This window comes from Trematomus bernacchii, unplaced genomic scaffold (assembly GCF_902827165.1).
Source record: "Trematomus bernacchii unplaced genomic scaffold, fTreBer1.1, whole genome shotgun sequence".
In the NCBI taxonomy this organism is placed as follows: Eukaryota; Metazoa; Chordata; class Actinopteri; order Perciformes; family Nototheniidae; genus Trematomus; species Trematomus bernacchii.
This window is the reverse complement of record NW_022987546.1, coordinates 64,424-87,904: the sequence shown is the minus strand read 5'-3', so window position 1 is coordinate 87,904 and position 23,481 is coordinate 64,424. Positions and strand designations below refer to the sequence as shown.

At 38.1% G+C, this 23,481-nt stretch overlaps 2 protein-coding genes across 2 annotated transcripts; one reads left to right on the top strand and one right to left on the bottom strand.

Moving 5' to 3' along the window:
* Window positions 1-3,318: 3,318 nt before the first annotated feature.
* tmem254 (transmembrane protein 254) lies at window positions 3,319-9,541 on the top strand. The gene is made up of 4 exons (XM_034122622.1): window positions 3,319-3,473; window positions 7,515-7,618; window positions 8,297-8,356; window positions 8,872-9,541. The coding sequence occupies exons 1-4, from the start codon at window positions 3,387-3,389 to the stop codon at window positions 8,990-8,992; spliced, it is 372 nt and encodes a 123-aa protein (XP_033978513.1). The 5' UTR covers window positions 3,319-3,386; the 3' UTR covers window positions 8,993-9,541.
* Window positions 9,542-12,381: 2,840 nt separating this feature from the next.
* Window positions 12,382-18,137, bottom strand: LOC117476236 (serine racemase). Its single transcript, XM_034122624.1, has 10 exons — window positions 17,781-18,137; window positions 16,981-17,097; window positions 15,849-16,090; window positions 15,118-15,283; window positions 14,712-14,811; window positions 14,497-14,572; window positions 14,043-14,168; window positions 13,658-13,825; window positions 13,470-13,527; window positions 12,382-12,480 (listed from the first exon to the last, which is right to left on the bottom strand). Exons 1-10 carry the CDS (start codon window positions 18,135-18,137, stop codon window positions 12,382-12,384), a joined length of 1,509 nt encoding a protein of 502 aa, XP_033978515.1.
* Between the last annotated feature and the right edge of the window lie 5,344 nt (window positions 18,138-23,481).

Below are 23,481 nucleotides of genomic sequence, written 5' to 3'. Positions count from 1 at the left end.
TAAATTACTTCTTTCAAATATAATTTGTTTTTATTGGGTAGATCCCTTTATTGATTTTCCATGATAAATAAAAGCCAAAAATACAACACATTTAAGAAACACCTGAATTTAGCCCCCCAAAAAACAAACAATTGGAAGCTATAACAACTGATGGAGGAATAATAAAGCTAAAATATCATTAATACAAATATGTATGTATATATATACAGCTCTGGAAAAAAAAAAACACTCCAGATGTTTCTTAAATCTCAATTTCTACATGTATAGCAGACATTCCATTCCAGTGTTTGTTGAATTCCAACACAGAGAAATGTTGTCAGTAGTTTATAGGATAACAAATGTATGTATTTTACTCAAACACACTATAAATAGTAAAACCAGAGAAACTGATCATTTTGCAGTGGTCTCACAATTTTTCCCAGAGCTGTATTTATACATATATAGGTATTTATATGTACATCATATATAATGTATATACATTATATATACAAATACAATATTTTTTTATTATATATTTTCTTTATTAGTTTAGCTATTTTTTTTTCTCCATCATAAAGAAATAAGAGTATAAGTAAAAAAGAAATCAAATAATGGAAATTATAGGAATAACAAATAAGGGGAAATGCCGCAATCCACTGAGATCAATATGAAAATCATAGGGGAGAAAAAAAGGTGCAATAAGACGTATATGTATATATAATAAGCAGTAAATGAAATAAATCTGAGAATTAAATTAGAAAACAAATAAATAAATACAAAAATGATATGCAGAAATAAAAAAGAACTGAAAGTGTAGGTAAAGAGAGAAAAAGGACCTCTCCATGAGCATTATTATAGTCTGGAACTTCGACCTCCCTCTTGTTGTTTACATTTCCTGACGTCTGAGCTGCTGCATGTCACACATTGAAAATGTAAATGCTAACAAACTGAATCTAGAGTCAGATAGTACAAAGGGTCAAAGTGCAGGAACAGATTTACAGTAACTGTGGGAAAACAATGCAGCTTGAAGTCTAGCAGAGTTATCTGACACAACCAAACAAGCTAAGACTGGCTCTTTTCATGTTTATCAGGACAACTCGCAGAATCAATGTCTCCATGTGTGGAGCCGGCTCCTGAAAGTCCCTCAACTCTCCCTCTGTACTTTATCCAAATCCTATCAGACCTCACACACACTCTGCCAACTGTGGAAGCTGCCAAAGTCACCAATTCATATGATTCAAAGGAATTCTGGGTACTCATATAATTAACATTTGACATGTATTGCCAGTGATGAGAAGAAACTAGTTGCATTTACCTCCGTTAAGTTATTAAATTATATAATAATTGTAATTTTAGCGAGTTGAAAAAAGAGCTTACATTTGAATATATACTTTTAGGTAAAAAGCTATTGTATAGACTTATAACACGCTCTGTTTGAATCATATTTGAAGTCACATTTAGGAACCTATATAACATTTTGACAGTGATAAATGTTGTGAGGTTTTTCCTGCCTTTAAATTTATGTTTTTAGGACCTTTTGAAGCTTTATTTGTTATAAATAAGTTACATTATACCTATTACATTTCAAAAAGTACGTATCCAACACTTTGTTTTTCATATCTAAAATCAGTCTGATAAAATAGCAACATGGGAAAGAGTGTTATCAATAACCCATTTCAGCAGATTACTTACTTGCCATCAGGTTTACATACAGTGATCGAATGATTGAAGATAACTAAGCGCTGGTTTAGCATCTAGGCTTTTCAGCTAATGCAAAATCACTATAAAGAGCTGTTTAGGTTAGAGATCTGCATATTAAAAAAGTAAAAACTCATCTGTTCAGTTTATCTCTTCATGTAATTTGCAAAGTATAATCCTCCAAACAGGGAGACGGCCATGCTGCAGATGTCAGGGATGCAAAAGCAAAACAGCCTGTCACAGTTTGGAATCCCCTGTGGTAAGTTTGTACTTCTTTTATTTTTCATATTTGAGGTGTATTGGAAAGAAGGGAAGAAGACTTGAAGTTGGATATGGATTTAAAATTCAATCGTTGAACGTTGCATAGAAATGTTTTAATTTTTAATTGGTAATTCAAGTAGAAAACCATGCAAAATGACAAGGTGAGATGAAGGAATGCCTTTTTTGTAATACATTATTATTCTGACATCATGCATTGCATTTTAATTACAGGTAATAATAGTTCCATTCTGTGAAAAAACATGGTTATGACGTCAATGAAAAAAACATGTTTTAGCTAATATGCATATAAAATATTCTATATTAAATATATACAATTAAACACAGATCTTTTAATGTAGATTTGTATTTTGGAGTAGTTTTATATTTTAAAAATATATATATTATGATATTATCTCTGGTGTTTATAATGGTTTGTTTGATTCTATTGGTTTGTATTTATTGAATACATAGAATATGTTATTCTTCTATTACTTCTACAAAATTATCTATATATTTTGAATGTAAGATACTCTGGGCTACAGCAGTAATTAAAGTTTAAAAGTCTCAAAAATGCTACAACTACTGTCACAAACTGGATGAATGTGAAGTATTTTGTTAAAGGAGGATGAAAGCGTAATTAAGGAGCACTATTGGAGTAAAGGGATTAAACTGTTTAAAACACATGCTCAAAGTAAGCCGGATTTTGCCGATGTGTTTATGGGGATTCAAAAGTCGTAAATAATCAACAAAATGGAGGAGACCGATCTGATCGGAGCAACTGTGACAAATAATCTGAAACCGGCATGGACAATGACTATGTTTTAAAAATGCGCTTATCCAGAAAAGCCTGGTTTGGACACTTTACGGGCAGAAGAAACATTTCTATTAAAGAAAGAATTATACATGTCTGTCTTTTGATGCCTATAATAGCTACTAACTTGAATCTTTATTCAAATTAATTAATCAATTATTTTTTATATTTTATTGTAATGTAGAGACAAGGCTTTTAGTGACAATCATGTATTGCGTTACAATTATATGTAAAAATAAATAAATAAATAAATAAAAAAGTCTAAATATGATATTTGGCCTCAAATCATCTGAGGCCTGGCGCCCCCCCTGCGATCTTTGGCGCCCCCCCAGGTTGGGAACCACTGCATTAGGTGGCAACAATGCAGTAAAACGTTGTTATTAATCTGTATTTTGTTACAGCTTATTATAATAAGTATAAATAGCAAAAATACAAATATATAGTGAGAACACCTGACAAGTTCATATAAAACAATTATGTTTTTTTTTTCAATAGCTTTTTCCACTTATGTAATAGCCCTTCCATTATGCATGAATATGAAAACGGTATCACCCTCCCTTCCTCCCGTCACTTCTCATCTCAGCTGTTACTACACGGTCGTATTTGACAGCGGGACCAGCGAACACCAGCAGCAGCTATGGCGAAAAGTGATGGATGCGATTACTTTAAAAGAACCAGCCTGTTCTGGCTCGTCGCCGTGACACTCGGCATGGGATATTTTACTGTAAGTTCGTTGTGCTTTTACCTATAATAGAAGTAAGATAGCATAGATAACAGTGTTACACATAACTTCTCCTTGCCTACGATGCCACCTTTCTGTGTTGCATTAAATGTCCTCCGGGTTTTATTTTCTCTCAAAATATAAAACGCTATTTTTATGTTGCTGTTTCTTCATTATCATTAATTCTATATCGATGTTTCGCTTGAGTTTGTATGAAAATGTTTTTAGTTGGTAAAGTAGCCTTCGAGGTCATTGCCAAGTCACTGTTTAATTGATATCTAATCTTATCGGGATCATTCAGTCCTAAGTAAGAGTATAGGTACTTCTGTCCAGAGTCCACTGGACATGTTAGTAAGTAGTCCAGTGTTAACCCTTACTTTAGCTAATGCTTGTCCTGGCACCGCCCATTGCATTTGAAAAGCAAACAATAACGTGCCAACTCCATTCAAAATGTGTTAGTTTAATTTAATTTGGCTTTCTGCCAAATGCTTACATGGATGCTAAATTCGCAGTAAAGCTAATTAGTTGACAGATATTGGGATTTCGTTGTAATGTAGTAGTGCTTGGTCACTCAAATATATGCCGAATTGATCAATGGACTGTCTTTTCGTAAACTGTAAATTGTTTTAAAAAGTTGCTATCCTGGACTAACAAGTAAAATGCACCAACATGTAACCTTTTACATGGGATTTGGAGCATGTCGCATTGTCTCAAACAGGTTTATTTATACTACCACTTGCCACGTAGGCTACACAGTAAGGTTAAGAGAGACCTTAATGTAGTAAGAAAATGACAACTGTTCATGTTAGGTAAATTAAGAAAAGTTAAGTTATTTCATAATCAGTAATAGTATGAAAAATGGTGGTTCTGCCTTTAGGTGTGTCTGACCATAACACCATAAATGACCTGCATTCTCTGGGTTGAGGGGCCCTTTAAACAATATACTATTGTCTTTTCCATTGAGCAGTCATGGTCCATATTGACACATACCTGACATGTCACACCTGTGCACTGAGGAGGACAATAGCAGAATGGCACAACGCTATATTACATCATGTAGATTTCACTGGGATTTGTAGTGTGTGTCAAGTGTACAATCTTTGTTCTATTACTTCGTATGCTTAGTCATTTACTAAGAAACAAATATCTGATCAAAAATGTTGGAAATAAATGGGATGCAGTGTCAGAAAGCAATTGATTAGAATGTAACTTCTATCTGTTATCAGGTGAACTGGTTGTAAGCAGAATGTGTGTAAAGGCAGAAAAAAAACACTGATTCTGAAAGTAACATAGATCACATTTAGTCTGACCTACAGTAGAGCCTAGAAAATATCCTGTAGCCTACCGTTTCACATGAAAAAAAATGAAATACCAACCCATCAAAAAACCCACCATGGTGCAGAACTGTGTCAAATTGAATTTTAGTGGCATATCTCTTAACAAGGCTCCCCCTTGTGATACAGTCATGACCCTCATTGCAGCAAAAAGAGCCAATAGTGCTGTTCGGGAAACCCTAATATCATACAGTTCATAAATGCCACTGTGTAATTGAAACACTGTAAGAACAGACAGATGATAGTTAGTTTTAACCAAGCGGCAAACTCTGGGGCAGAGCCGGGAGGCCAATAGAGTGGCGAAGTCACGCCCATCTACTTCTGGTCCATGGGACCTTATTTCGGAAAAATTATGCATTGAAGTCAATGGGGAGAGAAAACTTATCTTTCGATCCCGTTTGAATTGTGCCATGAATTACACATATGATGTTTGTCAATCTTAAAAAATCATTTCCATGTCAAAAAAGTCACAGTTTGTCGTAAAACTGTTGAAATATAAGACTATGAAAAATACGCAACTAGAAAGACTACAAATCCCAGAGTCGCGTAAGTGATGTCACAATTGTTTTCCTCCACTAAGAGATAGCTAAGATCAGCGCCATATAGATAGAATCTATCTATATGGCGCTGGCTAAGATAAGATAACTTTAACAAGATGCCTGTGTGCTTAGTACCAGGTTGTTATCATACCAGCAATGGGTCTTGCACGTTCTTTCGCTTCCCGTCTGATGAAAGGACCAGGAGTGGCTTGATCAAGTTAGCTACCTAGCTACTAGCTAGCACGTTAGTTAGCATTACAGCCTTGTCATTTGTATTAGCCTTAACATGAAGTAACATTAAGTAACCCAAAATGTTAAACAGTAAGAGTAGTAGTCATATTTCGTGAACCCTTTGAAGAGTACTGTCACCGGTGTGATCATTCTATAATACACAATTTAAGCCCAGGGGAGAAAGGCTAACGCTAACGCCACATTAGCATCGGCGATCTTTTGCACTTCATGCTATCTGCACAAATGGTTGACATTAAACATTAAAAAGACCAGGCAGTTCAGAGAGAATCAAAGGAAGGCAGGCAGCTTTGCATGACATTCATAGTGAGGGTAGTCAATCCTTTTTTTGACAAGACAGCAGTGACGGCCATCTTGGTGACGTGTGTTATTGTGCGAGACCGGAGATGTAGTTCATTGAGCGTTTCACACAAACAAATGTGTTACTTCACAGTTTTACGACATATTTTTTTCTTTTTTGACTTGCAAAATTATCTTTTAAATTGACAAACATCATATGTGTAATTCGTGGCACAATTCAAACGGGATCGAAAGATAATCTTTCTCTCTCCATTGACTTCAATACATAATTTTTCCGAAATAAGGTCCCATGGAGGTCCACCGGAAGGGGAGGGACTTCGCCACTCTATAAGGAAGTGCCACAAACTGCAGTTCATCTATTGGCCGATAGGCGATGACTGCAGAAAGGAGCAATTTCCATAGACCCCCATGTTAAAATGCCCAACAAAAAAACATGTTTCTACCCCTGGATGCAATAAAAATTATTCGGGATATAGTTAGATTCCACCTTCATGATTATGAATTGGTGAGTGAATTGTTTTATAACGCGACCCTTTTATGGGTTAGCCGGCTAGCATCACAGAGCAGCACTGCTGAGCATGTTAGCTTAGCTTGGTAGCCTCAGCTAGCTCTGGAACTTCCAGCTCGGTGGCAGCAGGTCCCGCCTCCGCCTCTTTGCCCTTATTTGGATCAGGCTGGAGCAGGCGGGAGTTAGACTCTGACGTCACTGTCGAGACGTTAGTGGCCGACACCGCCTACTTTAGGCTTCTCTGCAACTCTGCCGAATCCTATGGGTGATGTCACGGACACTATGTCCATTTATATATACAGTCTATGGTTTTAACCAGCTCTGGACTTTCCCGTTAATGGACCGGAACATTCAGGGAACACAGAGCTAACCTTCAGAGGCAGAACCTAGAACTCAAATTTGTTCTAAAACAAACAGTCCTTTGACTTCAATATGAAGTTTAGAGATCCCTGAAAGAAAGAAATCTGTTTTTAGGCTAAGAAACTATATGAAAATTATTATATTAGAGAAATGTAGGGTCAAATTAGATGGAAGATGAAATTATTATAGCTCGGAATTCCCTCTTGAGGGAACTTTGGGATTATAGCCTTTGCAGACCGTTGACATGCACTAAAACCTATATCACACTACAGGGAAAGGGAAAACCCCAAAAAGCACAATAGGGCCTCTTTAATATTGTCATGTGATCTTCCATTTATTTCTCTTTTTACTTTTGCTGTTTATCATCTTTTCTTGAAAATAATGATTGAGAAATAAATCAAACCCAAATCCACCTTTTTTGGAGTGTTGAACATATAAAAGGATTTTGAGAAGGCAGGAAGTTAAAGGATGACTTTTTCAGATAACAAACTGGCCACGTTTTTTAATTCTTGTTAGGTAAAGGAATTTCAGATATTAAAGATGTTTTAGATTTGTCAAACTTTATTCATAAGCGGTTTGATCCTAAAAAATTAATTCCCTAAAGTGTTTGGCAAAAATTAGAAACTGCACCGTTTATTTTTTTATTGGAATGTTCTTCTTTTATAGAAAACCATTTGTAGCAGTATCTCATAAGATAAACAGCATACTGTATGAGTATTGTTTAATGTCAAATTACTCTTTCTTTGTTTTGCAGTGCATTGTGTTTGCACCTGAAAAAATCCCATTCGAGCACCTTGGTCCATTTGGCAGCTTCTGCACTCATCTCGTGGATAACTATGCTAGCATTATGTACAAAGGGTAAGTGATAAGAAGCAAACACTGCTATCATTATTATTTTTTAAATCTGCCTTAGACAAATGTTTACTTTTTTTTTTACAGTTTTGACAGTTCTCACTTGCTCAAAAAACGAGATTTTGCCTTATTAGAATAAAGGCAATCACATGACTGTCTCTACTGAAGAGCAAAGACAATCAGATAATGTGCAAAGTACCCTCACAAGACTTGAATACAGTTTTTAATCACCTACAGCCTTAATGGTTCTCCCATTCACAGGTCGTTACACACACTTCCACTGCTAAAGCACTCTGCTAATTAGTCGTTTAAGTCACATGACTGCCGTAGCAACAGTAGAGAATTAAGACAGCAATCAACACATAATGTTTTGTTGTCATCTGAGTCATGTGACAGTAAAGACAGCCGTTAATACTGCGTGGACCATCCAGTACTTGGTGTTTTTACATTTGTGAAGTAAGTAATTTAATCTGTTTTTAGGTAGTCATGTGACCCCAGGACTCATTGCTGGGTGTTACATAACTTTACATGAAGACAAACAAAACATTATGTGCAGTTTCACCATGTTCTCAGACTGTATGACTTTAAAAGGGGCGCCTGTAATGCTGTACCAAGAAAAAGTGCAAAAATAGAAAGCGTGTAATATAAAATCCGAGGACTATAACACACATTTGTCTGTTACAGATGGTGGGCTGCCTGGGCTATCCATTTGTATGAGGCCTATATTGCAATGAGGATGTGCCGGTAAGAATGACAAGAACCTGATCGTCCACTGGATGGTGATGTAGTCACATTTTTGCCAATGAAATTAGGCAACAGCCTTTAAAACTCAAACGCATCATACTTGAGTATAAATAGACGTCCAAAAGCTACCTTCTCTCACATGCTTTAGTGTGTGCTTCAGGCACCAGGGATATTATTATTTAGTGACATTTCTGTAAAAAATAAATAAGCACTTCTTTATGTCCAATTTTGATCCTATATTGTGTTAACAATTACTGAAGCTTTTTCAGTTACCTCTGTGTTTGCTAGCAGTGGCAGCAGAGATGGGAAGTTTTTGAAGGTAATTCCTACCCTGAATCTAAATGTAGTTTAAAGTATATTTAAAAAAGGACCAGTGTTTAGGGTTTGAACTCAAATGTACCAACTTAATACTACCGGATTACCCCTCCCTTTCAAATTCTATAAGGATTGGGGTTTTATACAGCTGCTTCTAACTTAACTTTGTTGTTCATTCTATATTCTCTTTTCCCCTGCAGTGAGAAAGGCATCACCAACCTGACCTCTCGCTGCCTGTGGTTCATCCAGACCTTCCTGTTTGGCTTCGCCTCCCTCGGCCTGCTGGTCAAATACGACCCAGAGCGCCCCAAACAGCACTGAGTCCGGCAAGATGAAGCCAGAAGAACAACACTACATAAGCTGAAAGAACAAAATCAATTTGTGCCTCCTCTTATTTGAAGTCAAGACAGCTTTATAGAGACACTACAATTTTCCGTCTTAGTTCATATAACTTAATGTGTTCATATGATGGACACAATTTAATTCCATGGATTTTCTATTAATAAACCAGGGAAGTTTTTTCTGGATAATAATATTAACATTATTTTTATATTATATAGCATCAGAGTTCTCTTGATGATTCCGGGCTGAAAATGTTAGTGCAATACAAGGGTTATCTTTAATGACATGATGTTGTGCTCTCACTGTTCAATGGTACTTGGGATATTTTCTCAGCTGCTGTAATGAAGATGGAACTGCAGATGGTACACTGCCATCTTCCTCTTCTCCAGGATAAAAATAAAGTGAGTTGCTGTTTGAATTTGCCTTTTAATATACTGAAGTGCTTTGTGTTCAACTTTTTAAACTGAAGACTGGAATTTCTTAATGTTAACATTGAAAAATAAAGAGTTAATTACAAACTGCAGGAAATGTGTTTTGCTGAATTATTTATTTTTCTTGAAATGCTCTGACTTAATCCTTTAGTTTATTACATTTTACTTAAGAATTCCCTCTAAACCAGTTAATACAAAATTAAGATTTTACAGTGGACCTGTGAAGCCATAGTAAGGCACAGAAGGACCCGAGATTAGGGGGAAATAATGAGTAAGATTTATTGTTTTATCCTACGTGTTGGCATGCTAACATTCGCTAATTTCCAATTCAAAAAGAGTATAGCTGAGGCTAATGGGGTATGTTGTTAAAAAACTAAAACTTTGAACTGATGGTGGCTTTAAGTATAATGTTAAGAGAACATCAACATTTTTAAAGTATGCATGTAATAATAAGGTTGTGTGCCTACCTTAATAATAATTTGTTGGTTGTTGGACCACCAGGAACAAGCTAGCTGTTAGCGTGTTGCTACATTTCCTATACTGTATATCCTTATCCCTATTTATCCAGGGTCCTCTATTGCCCAGCTCTTCGTCAGGAAATGTAGAAAGCACATTATGTAGTTCTCTGACTCTAGAGGTCTTTAAATCCAAAAACAAAGACAAGACCGTTTGAGTTTTCAGGTAGTTGCTAAGGAGCTATATGTTCTTGACCAACATTTCTGTCATTGCAGTCAGCTTCTCCCAGTCAGGATTTCTTCATTGTTCAATGTTCAGGAACTTTTACAGGAATCTGAATCATCCATAGAGGTCAAATCAAAATGAATTCAAATGTATAGAATAAAGCAATGTCATGTTAAAAAAATATTAGTTTTTTCAATGCAGACATAGGTTGGTGAGGCTGCAAGCTAACTGACGCTGCTAGATGTCCAATGTGTTACAGCCACCTGGCATCACATAACCTTTGTGGCTTAGTTTGTGACCAGCAACATATATTTGAGACGCCAAAGAGACCAGTTTTGTGCGATGGAATTTGAGACCAACTAAGCTAAGACATAAAGCTGCGAAAACTGGGTCTCCAGATCCTCCATCTTCAAAATAAATAAGGGAAAAAATTGAGTAAAACCCTAATTTAAGGACGACAGAGCTCTGCAGTGTCTGGCAGGAAAACAATACAGGAGCTACTTCTCCTCCAGCCTTCCTTATATAATATGTGTGAGGGCAGATCTGAAACACCTGAGCAAAGATGGAGCCGAGGGCCAATCAGAAGCACGCTAAGGGAGCAAAGAAGAGGGGGAGAAAACCCCAAAGGAGGGAGTGTTTAACAGAAGACTAAATTCCTGAATTTGGCTGAAATATTGTTATAGCAGAATGTTTATTACAGCGTATTTCTGGTATATTCATTAATGTCACATGGTATTAAGCAACAGTATAGTGGACGGTGTGTTGTTCATTTGGTTTGCTGGAAGGAGGACCATCTATAGGCAACCAGCTGAAACTCTTCACCAGCAGTTGTATACATTGGCATGTGTGGTAGCTGCTAAATAAGGTCATTAAATCTGGGATCATGTAGAACTCAGAGGATGCAACATATATGACTGTATAAGGTTGGAACATGTCCAAGTTCAGGAGAACTGACAATGTGTGTGCGTTAAACATGTTGAGGGAACATGTTCGTGTGTCATTTAGAAAAGTATATCTAGCCCTGTGTTTCTTCTGTTCTGGGGGGGCAGTTCCGCGATTGGCTGCTGTGGCAGCAGGTGATGTACTCCCCATTATTGTTTGTTTGTTGCAACAACTAAATAATAATTACTGATCAACTATATCTGTGTTTGTGTTTAATTGATTCCTCTCTGTTTCATTATTTCCTGTTGTGTGAATGCTGGATCTCCACAACATTATCATTTTAAATCACCAAGATCTAAAACCAATGGTCATTAGAACAAAGATTACAAACCGATAAAAGTTACATTCATAAAAGCTTCTGGCAGACAACCACTGTGAATGAAACGGACCAATAAACTTGACTGAAATAAAGGATGCTCGTAAAGTGTTGGAAACATTTGGGATAATGTGAGTACACAATTCAACAAAAGCATACTTTTAATTTGATATATTGAGATATGAAAAAATTAGGCAACATAAGCTTTCATTTGAAGTTGTGTTTCAAGCAACCGACAAACAGATATTCTGCAGGTCTACAAGTGTGACGTTGCACGAAGCAGTTGCACAATGTCCTCTGCTTATGAACATAAGAGCATTAGCCCGTCTTAAATAGCCCAGCCTCCACTGCAGCAATCCTCTGCTCTTATCAGGAGTTGGCAGTAAAGAAACATTTCACTTTCCCATCATGTTTCATTTTTTTTTCTTGAGAGTTTACACCAGCCATCACAACATCAGAAAACCACAAAAACAAGTCATAGACAGTCAATGTTTATTTCGAGAACACTTTTTACAATTTTACTCTACCATAGGCAGAATAAATACAGAAATATATACAAAAATACAATATGGATTGAAAATAAAATACATATTTGATGCAGATGGTTTAGGAAGTTGCATAGTGTGTACTTACTTTACGTAGAGGGCACTAAAGGAGTACATATTCAGTGCTTGAATAATGCTCTGTGAACTATAAGTATATTCATCTTCTGAATACAGCCTATGCACTTTACCATAATTACACAGGGGCATAATTAAAGAACGATAGCAGCATAAGTAATAGAAGTTACATGAATAGTATTCTCTACACAATCTCAAGGCTTTTCTTTATGCACTTAGGTTTGCTTAACAGCCACTGTCTTAATGGTATTCCTATAACAGAGTTCATATATTGTAGTAGTGTATGTAGCAGGGTGTGTTTGCACGGCAGCTCACATTATATTCATGTGTCATGTCATGTTATTTTTCCGTGTTCTAGTCTTTGTGTTCATGTTGTGATCACCGATCCAGCCAGCATATAGAGGGGTAGCGCTCACTCAGGACCTTGCGTAGCTGAATGCTTTGTGTTTTATCCCTGGTTTCCACCACACACTCCACCTGCCAACACACACACATCCACATACAGTTAGCCCTCTAACATCACACACCCTAGAATTAGGTCAGTGAGTGAATTATGCAACACCTTCACCTTTTGTCGTGGCTGTTGACCAAAGGTGAAGAAAAACAGTATGGTGCCAATTTGTTAGTGTAAACTGCAGAGGAGAACCAGGAGACTAGGTGCATGCTTACTCATGTTCCTCTGTTTTTCACAATATGACATTATTCAGATTTTGATAAAGGTCATGTTACTTTGGATGGTAAGAATGAGGTCTTATTTCAAACAACACCGTTTTTTCATGCACTTGTAAATTGGTTTTGTGCTACTTTGATTTCATAATATGTCTTCTGACATTGTTGATAGTAAACACTCCAAATAAAAATGTTGGTTTTTATTTGACTATTTTGGTCTCTTTGCATTTTTAGATTCGATCATTATTCATTTGCATATTTAAACATAACTTGAAAACCTTTAAAACATACATAATCTTAATGCGAGCAATCAATTTAGGGAAGGTCCATGGTAATGTGTACTGGTTCTATATTTTACCCTATTCACCTGTTGAAAAATGTATTCAAGTCATTTTTTCCTCATACTGAGCCAGAAATCTCCACTTCAGTAGCACTTACATACACCATATTTTGCAGTTTCATCCCTATCTATATTCTGAAGCTTTTTGTGTAGGTGTTAGTTCATAAATCGTTCATAACACAAGTTACAATACACTTTATTCCTGACAAAAAAAGTGAAATCTTGGGTTTTTATTGGCTGTGCCTTGCAGTGTAAGCATATGTTCTTACGGGATAAAACAAACTAGAAAAAAGAGCACTGATATCTCTATATTTCTCTTAAATTGTATTTTTAGTTACACTAATCTGTCCCATTAACTCAAAGCCATGAGTTTCATGGCAATGCAAGAAAAGAAAATGTGCAAATTGAAGACGAGGACAACAAATGATGATGTGTAGAGGAGAGATATGTTGCATACCTTTGCCTTGAAGAGGTCTGACTTGTCACTTTGTCTCCGTTGGCAGACATCCAACAACCTTAGAGGAAATAGACGAAGACATTAAGGAATAAAAGGTGGCATCAAGAGATATTATACATAAACTAGACCTCAGCGTGAAGCGAGAGATTGATCAACAGATCTTTCAAATGAACAGGGGTTGCCCCTACCTGACTTCCTCTCTGGACAGGACGTCCAGCAGCTTAGCCATGTCTCCTGGATATTCCCCCAGCTGCACGGAGAACTTACTGATCCGATCATCCAGCACCAGGGCCCGGTCCACACACTGCCTCATCAGCTCCAGCTCCATGTTAGCACTGGTCACCACTACAGCAACCCTACAGAGGACAGACACACACACATACATAAACATATATACATACACACACAAGTCTTGTTTTATCTGCAGCCAAACGTTAAAAGAACCACTTGTGTTTTTTTCTTAGTTGAAGAGTGTTTCTGCTATAACATGAATATAACTGCTGTAGTACACTGTTAAGATAATTTGCCAATTGGGCATTGTAAGGTTCAATAATATTAACAAGTTTGACACACCTTTTGCCTTTCAGCTCTGGTAGTTTTCCAGCCAAGATGGCTGCCAGTCCCATAGCTCCCTCTGTGTCCACAGTGGAGCGTTCAAACTCCTGAAACCGCAGCATCGCCACCAGAGAGTCCTCCTCACTGTGAGGCAGAGGCAAAGAAAGAAAAATAAGTTACAGCAGCCATAAGAAATATAAGTCCTCAATTGGAAAACACGGTTAGAATTCCCGGTCTATACGTTTTCAAATTAGGGTTTGATATAAAAAGATTATAACAGTGAGTATTTTCTAAAATATTCAATATCTGCATCAAAATACCTGGAATTCTACATTTCAGAGCAGTAATCATTTCAAATGGGGTTTTACAGTGAACTATATTCAGAATATTAAATGAGTTTTCACACACTGGGAGTCCAATATCTAATTGAAAATGTTTTCAGATGAAGCGTGAAAGTGTAAATGTGAAGTACCTGACAGAGACGACTTTATCCACAAATTTCTTTGCCAGCTGGAAGGTGTTATCTCCCAGGGAATGCTCCATTAGATCTGCAATAGAGAAATAAAAAAGCCATAAGCTTCTCTTAGAAAAATTAGCAGATAATTATGAAGTTTGTTGAACATGCATGTCACAGTTCTTTAATAGCCTTGAACAAGACCTGACTATTAAATGTTTAACTGAGTTTACCTCCATAGAGTTTCTTATTGGGGTTGCTGTTCATGTTTTTGATTGGGCCGTTACTTTTCAGAGATTGTTGCAGCAGAGGGAATCCTTCTGGTTCAATTCCCTGTTGGAGAAAGCCAATGTATTTTCACCATATTACCACATGTATAAACAAGACGTAAACCAAACACATTAGTGTTTGGAAATTGAATACTATAACCAGATACCTTTCAACATCGGCAACACACACTTGGATTAACACCAGGGAGTTGTACTTATTTGTAATCAGAAGAAAGAATTATGGGAAATGTGCTGGTGTTAGATTGGGCTACAGATCAACCCATTACTTAATTATATTATATACTTAAACATTACAGTAGGTAGACAATTATGCAGATCATTAAACAACCTAATTTGAGCGTGTACTTACTATGACAAGAATTCTGGAGTTGAGGTGTTTGATGGCTGCAGCTGTAGCAGCCAGTAGCCCGTACTGTCCAGCTGCCGGAATAACCACTGCGTCCAGTTTAGACACTTGCTCGTAGATCTCCATGCCAACAGTGCCCAGTCCTGCCAGGTATGCTTCATTTTCTTCTCTGTAAATCAGAAAAAAAAGTGTAACAGGTGAAGTCCTGATGATCCGCAGACCTCATATTGTAGATTTCCTTTGTAAAACCACGCCAAACCGACCTCCATAAGCCTACATTACCCATGAGGCAACTAAACAATGTTTGCCCATGAGGCAACTGGCAAGCTGATTTACCTTAAAAATATTTAATCACAGTCATTATTAGTCATTATTTTATCACTTCACGGACTGACACGAAAGTGTAGTAGCAGCGTTTGGCCAATAGGAAAACACGCGAAGAACATAGTGGTTTCCAAAGAAGTAAACTCAACTTTCGGTTGTAAGTTTGTCTTTAATATTACAAGTGTTGCTGGAGTTTTTCCCCTTAAAGGTCCCATATTGTAGAAAGTCTTTTTGACTATAGGGAACGTGTATGAATACTGTGAAAGTATCTAGTGCATGGAGAATTTGGGAACGGAGTTCCTCCTTAACGTTATTAGTTACATCAGTGCTTTCCCAAAATGTGTGCCTGGTCAATTAAAGACCACAACTACTGGGTATAAAAAGTATTAGTTGAGAATGTTAACACTGACTCTTCCAGGTAGAGGTATCCGTTCTCTGAGGCCAGATGACGGGCGTGGTTCTGGGAGTCGTGGCCGGTGCTGCCGTAGGAGATGACCATGGCTCCGTAGTCTCTGTAGATCCGAAGGCGAGGCGAGGAGCAGCATGACGGCATGATGACAAACACCGGGATGTTCAGCTCTACTGCATGGTGGGCCACGGCCATGGAGAAGTTACAGTCAGTGGCAACGATTACGCCCTTCCTCTGCTGAGCCTGGGGGGACAAAAACACGTTGATATGTATTCATATGTCATATAATGTATGTACACACAGCCAACGTCAACCGATTTAGTGGAAGTCAATGAAGAATCCTCCACAGTGTGAACTAACATTTGCACTTCCAGCATAAGAATGGTCCGCTGTCTTGCAAGTGGTTCTGTGCGGGACTACTTCTTAGCAAATTGGTTTATTTTACACTCAAGGATGGATTAAAAAAACAAGATACAATGTTAATAAGTGAGCTTAACACATACTGGTGGATATTGTTACATTTGTACAGAACAAGGCTAGCTGTTTCCCTTTGTTATCTTTATGCTAAGCTAATGGTGATGTTCTCATTAACCCTCCACTAGAAAGCAAATTGGCATATTTCTCAAAATAGCAAACTAGTCCTTTAAAAGGTTTAACATTGCACCAAGTTCCATCACCACAAAAGATGTTCTAGGTTCATTTCTGGCCTCGACCGAATGAGGCCTTCTATGTAAAGCCAGTGTTTCTCAAAATGTAAACCACAGTTTCCATAATCCCTGATGCTTCCTGACACAAAGCAGATCTTTGCATGGCTTTACTGGCGAGGATAAAGGCGTCTGAAGTCATTTTTTCCATCAGTGTGCTCAACAGTTGGCTTAAACCTAAGAATATATAAGAAACGTATTAACACAACTCTGCTGATAGGCCATTTGTAAGGTTGGTTGAACATTATTTAAGTTCTCTCAAAGATAAGCTAAGGGAAACGTTTCCAGGCCACTGTCAATTAAAGCTGCACTCAGACTATTTTTGTAACTGCAAGTCAGTATTGGTCAGTGTCTGCAGGAGCACACAAATAGTAGATCACTAGCTGTGACCTGACGGACAGGAAGGGATCATCTATCTCTGTCTCTGACCTGTGTGAGGGAGCTGAGCATGTACCGGACTCCTCTCTCCTTCACAGAGCCTGTGTAGTGCAGGTGCTCCTTCTTCAGGTAGATCTCCATCCCATACTGCTTGGAGAGTCTGGAGTACTGCACAAACACACAAAGAAGAAGCATTTTAAGAGAAGCTCTATGTTTAATTAACTGAACTGAGTTAACTGAACTGTACTGTATAGGTCAAAAGCTATAACTTTAGCTCATCTTCTGGAACAACATTTCTTTAGTCTATGACAATGTATTCAGATATTATTATCTACTTATTCATTCTTTAATCCCTGTTGGTGCAACTATCATTCCAGTAATGTCTGTTTGTTCATCAAATGTTGTCTATATTTATTCAGAAGATGGTGTATTGCCAATTGTAGGTGTTCACGTACAGGGAATCTGCTTTGGTGTATTGGTTAGTAAGGGTTAGGGTTAGGGTTAGCAATTTGAAATAACATAAAAAATAGAATTACAAAAATCCTAAAACATACAAAAGAATAGAGGAAAAATGCTATAAAGTTATGAAAAGTATATATAATATATATAAATATATAAAATACTTTTTAATTAACATGACAAGACTTCTGTAGTTTTTACAATGGTAATTTGGAGCAGAAATGTGCAAAATTGTCAAAGATTTTACAGTATTAAGTATAAATGCAATATAGAAATATATAGTTCCAAAGATGTGTGTTTATATTTTTTAGTGAGGGTTCTGAAGCACTCTATATCATTTTTGTTAACCTTTTCTTTCCCCACCACATCACTATAGTCCTTCTATAGCTTACCGTGCAGGGGGTCTTCTGGATCCCAGCCTGGATCCTGAAGGCTGCGGCGCTGATGTCCTCAAAGCGGAGAAACGGGACAAGAGGTCTGGGGTTGTTCCTGAACTCGCTCATACGTCTGGTTTTAGGGGGGTCCTTGAGCACGATCTCAGCAGGACCCCCCACCACCTTGGTGCTATAGATCTTCACGTCCCCATTGAACAGCTCCTCCTCACCGAAGTCCTTCAGACGCTCCGGTTCAATGAGGGTGGATCCACGGACTGCATTACCGTTAGTGATGTGGCCACATTTGTCAGAGCCTCCAGGCTGACTGGGGCCCAGACACAACTCATCTCTGAGAAGGAAACACCAGGTAGACATATTGTAATTCATTTTAGATTGGGATATCATGCCTTTGAGAAAACTGACATGTACTTCAACACAATGATGATACACAGATTAGACGAGGTAGGAAGTACCTTAATTCCTTGTCCTAATTATATCCTCAAAACCTTGAAACTTGCCTGAACTTCATTACGATGAACATACAGATTAATTTAATCAGACAGAGACCAGTGAGCAACTCTGGTTAATTTGTGGACCAAAAGCTGGGAATCCAGATGCATCTGTCACTGAACTAGTTGGCAAGACTCCAACCCAGAGGAAAAACAATTCCCAAACAAAAGAATAATTTGCTTTTCATAGCTCCTTGAATTAAAAGGGTTGGTGTTCAGCATCCAGACCTCAGATCATAAAGTTTGAACTTCCCCAAAACACACAAATGCACCACCCTGGAAGACTTTTTCTACATTTATAACAGCTCAGTACATGACCATTGAATATAACCAAACAGTATAACTCACTTAAATAGTTCATTCTTTCTCAGAAATGTACTTAAAATGTTGAGGTGTTTTTACACTACTTGAGTATTTACAACTTACTGTCTATTACTTTATACTTCTACTTTACTACATTTCCAAGTTTCATTCAATTTAAAGCTTTAGTTACTAGTTAGTACATTCATTTAGATTTAAAGGGGACCTATCATGCAAAATGCACTTTTGTACGTCTTTTATACATGAATATGTGTCCCCGGTGTTCCAGGGAACTCACCAAGTGTCAGAAAACACAACCCTCTCTATTTTCCTCCATACCCAAATCTCTAAAAAAAGGGGCTGCAACGGATCTGATAAAAACTGATCCAGATTTGAACACTGTCCTGACGTCAGGACGGTGGCGCTACGGCTATTGGGCCAACTCCACCAATCAGGAGGAGACAGCCACGGCCATTGCCGTTCGAAAGCGCTGGAGACGCTGTAGTACATATGCCAGGCCTGTAGGTGGTGCTGTTCTCACAGAATCACCCCTCGCAAAAACAGTGCTACAAAAGTGCAAATTGAGCGAAATGAGGCATGGCTAAAGTGCATGATATTGATATGGTATTTTGAACAAAAAAAAGTATAAATATGCCTTATATAGGTATGGTCCTACACTATATTATTAAAATATAGCATGATAGGTCCACTTTAAGTTTTAAAGATCTACATTTGCAAATAAGTTATAATAGGTTACCAAGCAATATAGTAGGTGGTTAAAATGAGCCCTACCTCTTCAATTTGAATGCAATACTTTTAATTGTAACTTTATTTATAGCATATTTTAGTCAAGTTAAATATCTGAGTTCTTGTTTACTGTTAATTTCTCAAATGACATTGCCAAAATTGGATTAAACCTCACAATCAATTGTTGACACTTCTCTAACCATCTTACGGAGGCACTGTACACAATATAAACATAATAATAGGATTACACCCTTTGGAGATTAACCTTGTCACCTAGCCACATAAGCAGATCACAAATAGTTAATAGCTAAATTTGAATAAGCTTAGTCAATGGATCCAAGTCGTCTTCAGATCTACGGTATGAACATATGTGTTTATGTCTTCAGATGGGCAGGGTTTGCTGTATCAGTCCAGATAGAGCTGAGTAACTAAAAATAACTAAAAAATAATCCAGTCATGAAAGTGCTTTAGCGTTAGGTATTAGTGTGTTTGAATACCAATCTCCCACCAGATAGAGCAGTTCTCCCTAAGAAACGTCTAAATCTGCACTCCTCAGAGAACACACCAGTCTATTTATGTCACAATGGTTGGCATAAACAAGAGTGTGACCTTTCACCGCGTCCACAGGGTCCATTGCTGCCCTCTGCTCTACTTGTCAGTTAATTCCAGTTCCTTATTAAGACACTCAGTGTGCACTTATGACTTGAACAGTCAGAGGCTGCACCTCTGAGGAGGGTGCTTCTGATCAAAGGCAGAGTTAAAAAACAACATCAAAAGGGGGAAAATAGCAAAATGGCCGCCAGGATGAAGCCTCAAAAAGCATCCCTCAAATGGTAAAGAAGGTTATTTTAATTAAAATTGGCAACACAAATTATTACAAGGCCAAAGATATTTCAGCCCGCCAGACTTTGGTCATTGGTTATCTTAGCTTCTAATGTCCATTTAAAAACGAAAAGCCCAAAATGGCTGCTGTTTTGCTTCTTTTTTCCTATAATGGAACAATGATCCCTTGAGAGGAGAAAAGTCCTCCAAGCACTATATTACCCCAATTGTTGATGATGCATTGTTGTAAGTGCCATTTTTCATCTTTCTGTCATTCAGGCATGGGTATGACATCCAAATTGCATGCTTTGTACAGTTTGTTTAAGTCAAAGTACCACAAGTAGCACCAGATGGTTTAGATACTCATACCAAAGTTCTTGAAAGTTGTTTTTCTTAGTTTGTCTGGACATGTCCATTTAAAATCGACCCAATCATGACAATGACAATCATGGTTGTTCCGTTTTTGCTAAGAACCACTGGAACCCTTCATGTGACCCTAGATGTGATGTCATTGACAGAATATATTGCCCAAAGCAGTGGCAGAGTACTGCACTCTAATGATTCTTGAACAGCCCACCTCTTTGATTGTTTGCTTTTGATTTCTCTCTGTCTTTCTCTTATCGAGAGTAACCTGGGGACGCAGATGAAAACAAGGTAGAGGACCAAGCGAAGGAGCAAGTCTACCAGGGCTTGGAAGGTTGGGAGGAGCTCTCCTCTCAAAGGGGCAGGAACTGAGGAAGAGGAGGAAGAAGGGGACACACCGATAGAAGCCATTTCTGCTGGGGACCTGGATGGAGCTGGAGAAGGTTTTGGGAGAATCATCTGAGGAGAAAGAACGTTGGAAGGGATTTCATAAAGCCTCGATTGGGGGATCTCAGCAGCCGAACATGGATTTGGAAGACAAATGGGTGGGGTAGTTGATTTCCTTTTGTGATTGAGTTGAGGAGGAGGTGGCAGAGGAATAGATTGGAGATTTGAGGGTGTATTTGTCAGGGAATGCTTCAAAAAAAGTGGATAAGGAGGAGGGAAGGAAGTAACTAAAGGAAGAGCTGAATCGATGAAGGTAGAAGCTTTTTCCAAACTAAGCACAGAGGGTAAATATTTTCCTACTGGACTAAGCTGGTTAGGGGAGGGGTCTTGAGGATCCAAAGGGCTACATGTTGTAATATCCCACCTCTGCCAGAAGGGGTCCTTCTCATCTCCGTCTTTAAGTGCAGGCCTGGGTGAGTACAAACGCTCAAGTCGCTCACTCAAGTAGCTCGAATAGAAAAACTGGGCGGCAAAGTTCATCCTGATCGAAGCACTGTCTTCCTACAGTCCAACAAGTCTTTGAATCCCTCTCCTTCTTCGGCTGCTGTGCTGTGTCCCAGGGATAGGAGGACACTGACTGGAGCTGCTCCCACGGTGTCACGTCCCCTGCCCTCAGCTCCCTCCCTCTTTTTCCTGCCCAGGGGGGTTATTTAACTAGGGATTACCCAGGTGACACATGCACGTTGGCTCTACCGTCTCTCCAGTGGCCTGGCCCCTCCCAGCGCTCTATTCCTGGGCCCAGACTGGGATTACTACCCCATGCTATGACGTTGTGCTAATCAGACAGTCTAAGAAGATAGATGCAGACTTAGGGTTTATCTAGGAAGCAGTGATCTGGAGGCTCAACGATACATATGTGACCACTAGAGGATTAGAAATGACAGAAGTGGGGCGGTTTGTGCTTGAAAGGGTACAAATGCTTGTTTGTGTCCAAAAAACAGCAGAATCCAATAATTGTTCCTGCAAAATAGCTAATAAGGGGCCATAGGTGATTCCCAAATGTCCATTCCCATATCTAGAATCCTTCAAAGTGCTCTCTATTAACTAGTAGACTATTTTACTAATGCAGCATCGGGTCTAAAACTACCAGACTAAGGGACAGTTTCATCCCACAGGCCGTAAGACTGTTAAACACCTGAACTTTTTAAAGAACATCCATAACATTAATCTGTTTGCAACTTATATCAATATTCCAATTACTATAGACTATTCTGCACTATTTCTACTATATTCTATTTTATTTTATTTACTTGCACTATTTTATCTGTTTTATTGTGTTGCGCTGTTTGAGGAGCCTGTGACCTAAGATTTCCATTGTCATAACTACACTGTAGCTATGCACAAATGACAATAAAAGCCTTGAATTTTCTGCTCACTGTCAGGACTCGCATCTGAAAGAAACTGAAGCAGGATGTTGCTGCAGAAGAGCAAGGCTTTCCTGGACTGTATAAACAAGGGCATGTAGTTGAACTGTAAAGAAAAACAAACAGCCTGTAAATAAAGGGGGGAAAGTGGAGAAGAGGTAAATTGGCTGATGCCAGCTCTCAGCAGGCGGTCCAGATCCTATACGCCACTGATCGGATGTCCATCGTATCCCTAGAATCTGGAGCAACAGGGTGCCAGCATTCAACCGGTTCCTTGCGGATAACAAATGTACCTCAAATCAGCACAGGAATGTATATAATCAGAGATAATCCTTTTAGCAGACATGGCTCAAACTCTATTTGCAGGTACATCTAAGGGTATAGTGACTGGAGAGTAGGGTGGGTGGAGCTAAAAGCCTTCGCATAGTGCAGATAATGTCAAGTACAGTGTCAGTCACAGCAGAGGAAACTAAGAATGTTTCACATATCATGCCTGTTATATCTTAAACGTATGCTTCACTTTCATAGATTGAAAGATGGTTATTTATTATAAACCCATTGTGTAAAAGCCTAGATAAGAAACACAGAAGAGCTGAACATTTACTAAAAGTGCTGTACTCCTGAATTTACCCTGTAGGCGACCTATTGACCACAATTCTGAACATTTCAATACCAACATTTGGTTTTATTATAAAATGTTGACAAGCCCAAAACATTGGTTATTAAACTAACATTTCCCTTCTATTTGGTACAGAAAAAAAAATTGCCCCAACCTAAACATAGGGTAGACTCGCCTAGAAAATGAGAAAGAAAAAGTATGAACAACGGGACATTTAGACATACCAAATGTAAACATTTACAAGATAACTTCTATGCAAATGAACCAAAATAATATTGACTATTAAAGATATAATAGCAAGAACGAATGGGACAACCCACCCAGTTTTCCCCCAAGCTGACCACATGACAAACCTCCAAAAACCTGGAGGAATCCTATCAGTCAAGCTGTTGTTTCTGTAAGTACAACAAATCTTACAATAGGATTAGGACACAGTCAGAGGAAATCAAAGGTCAACTAAAGACTTGTTTTAAAAGCAAAGGGTTGAGCTTTGATTCTTTTGATAGAGTCAGAGCGTACACACACTAACTACCACACACCTCATCCAA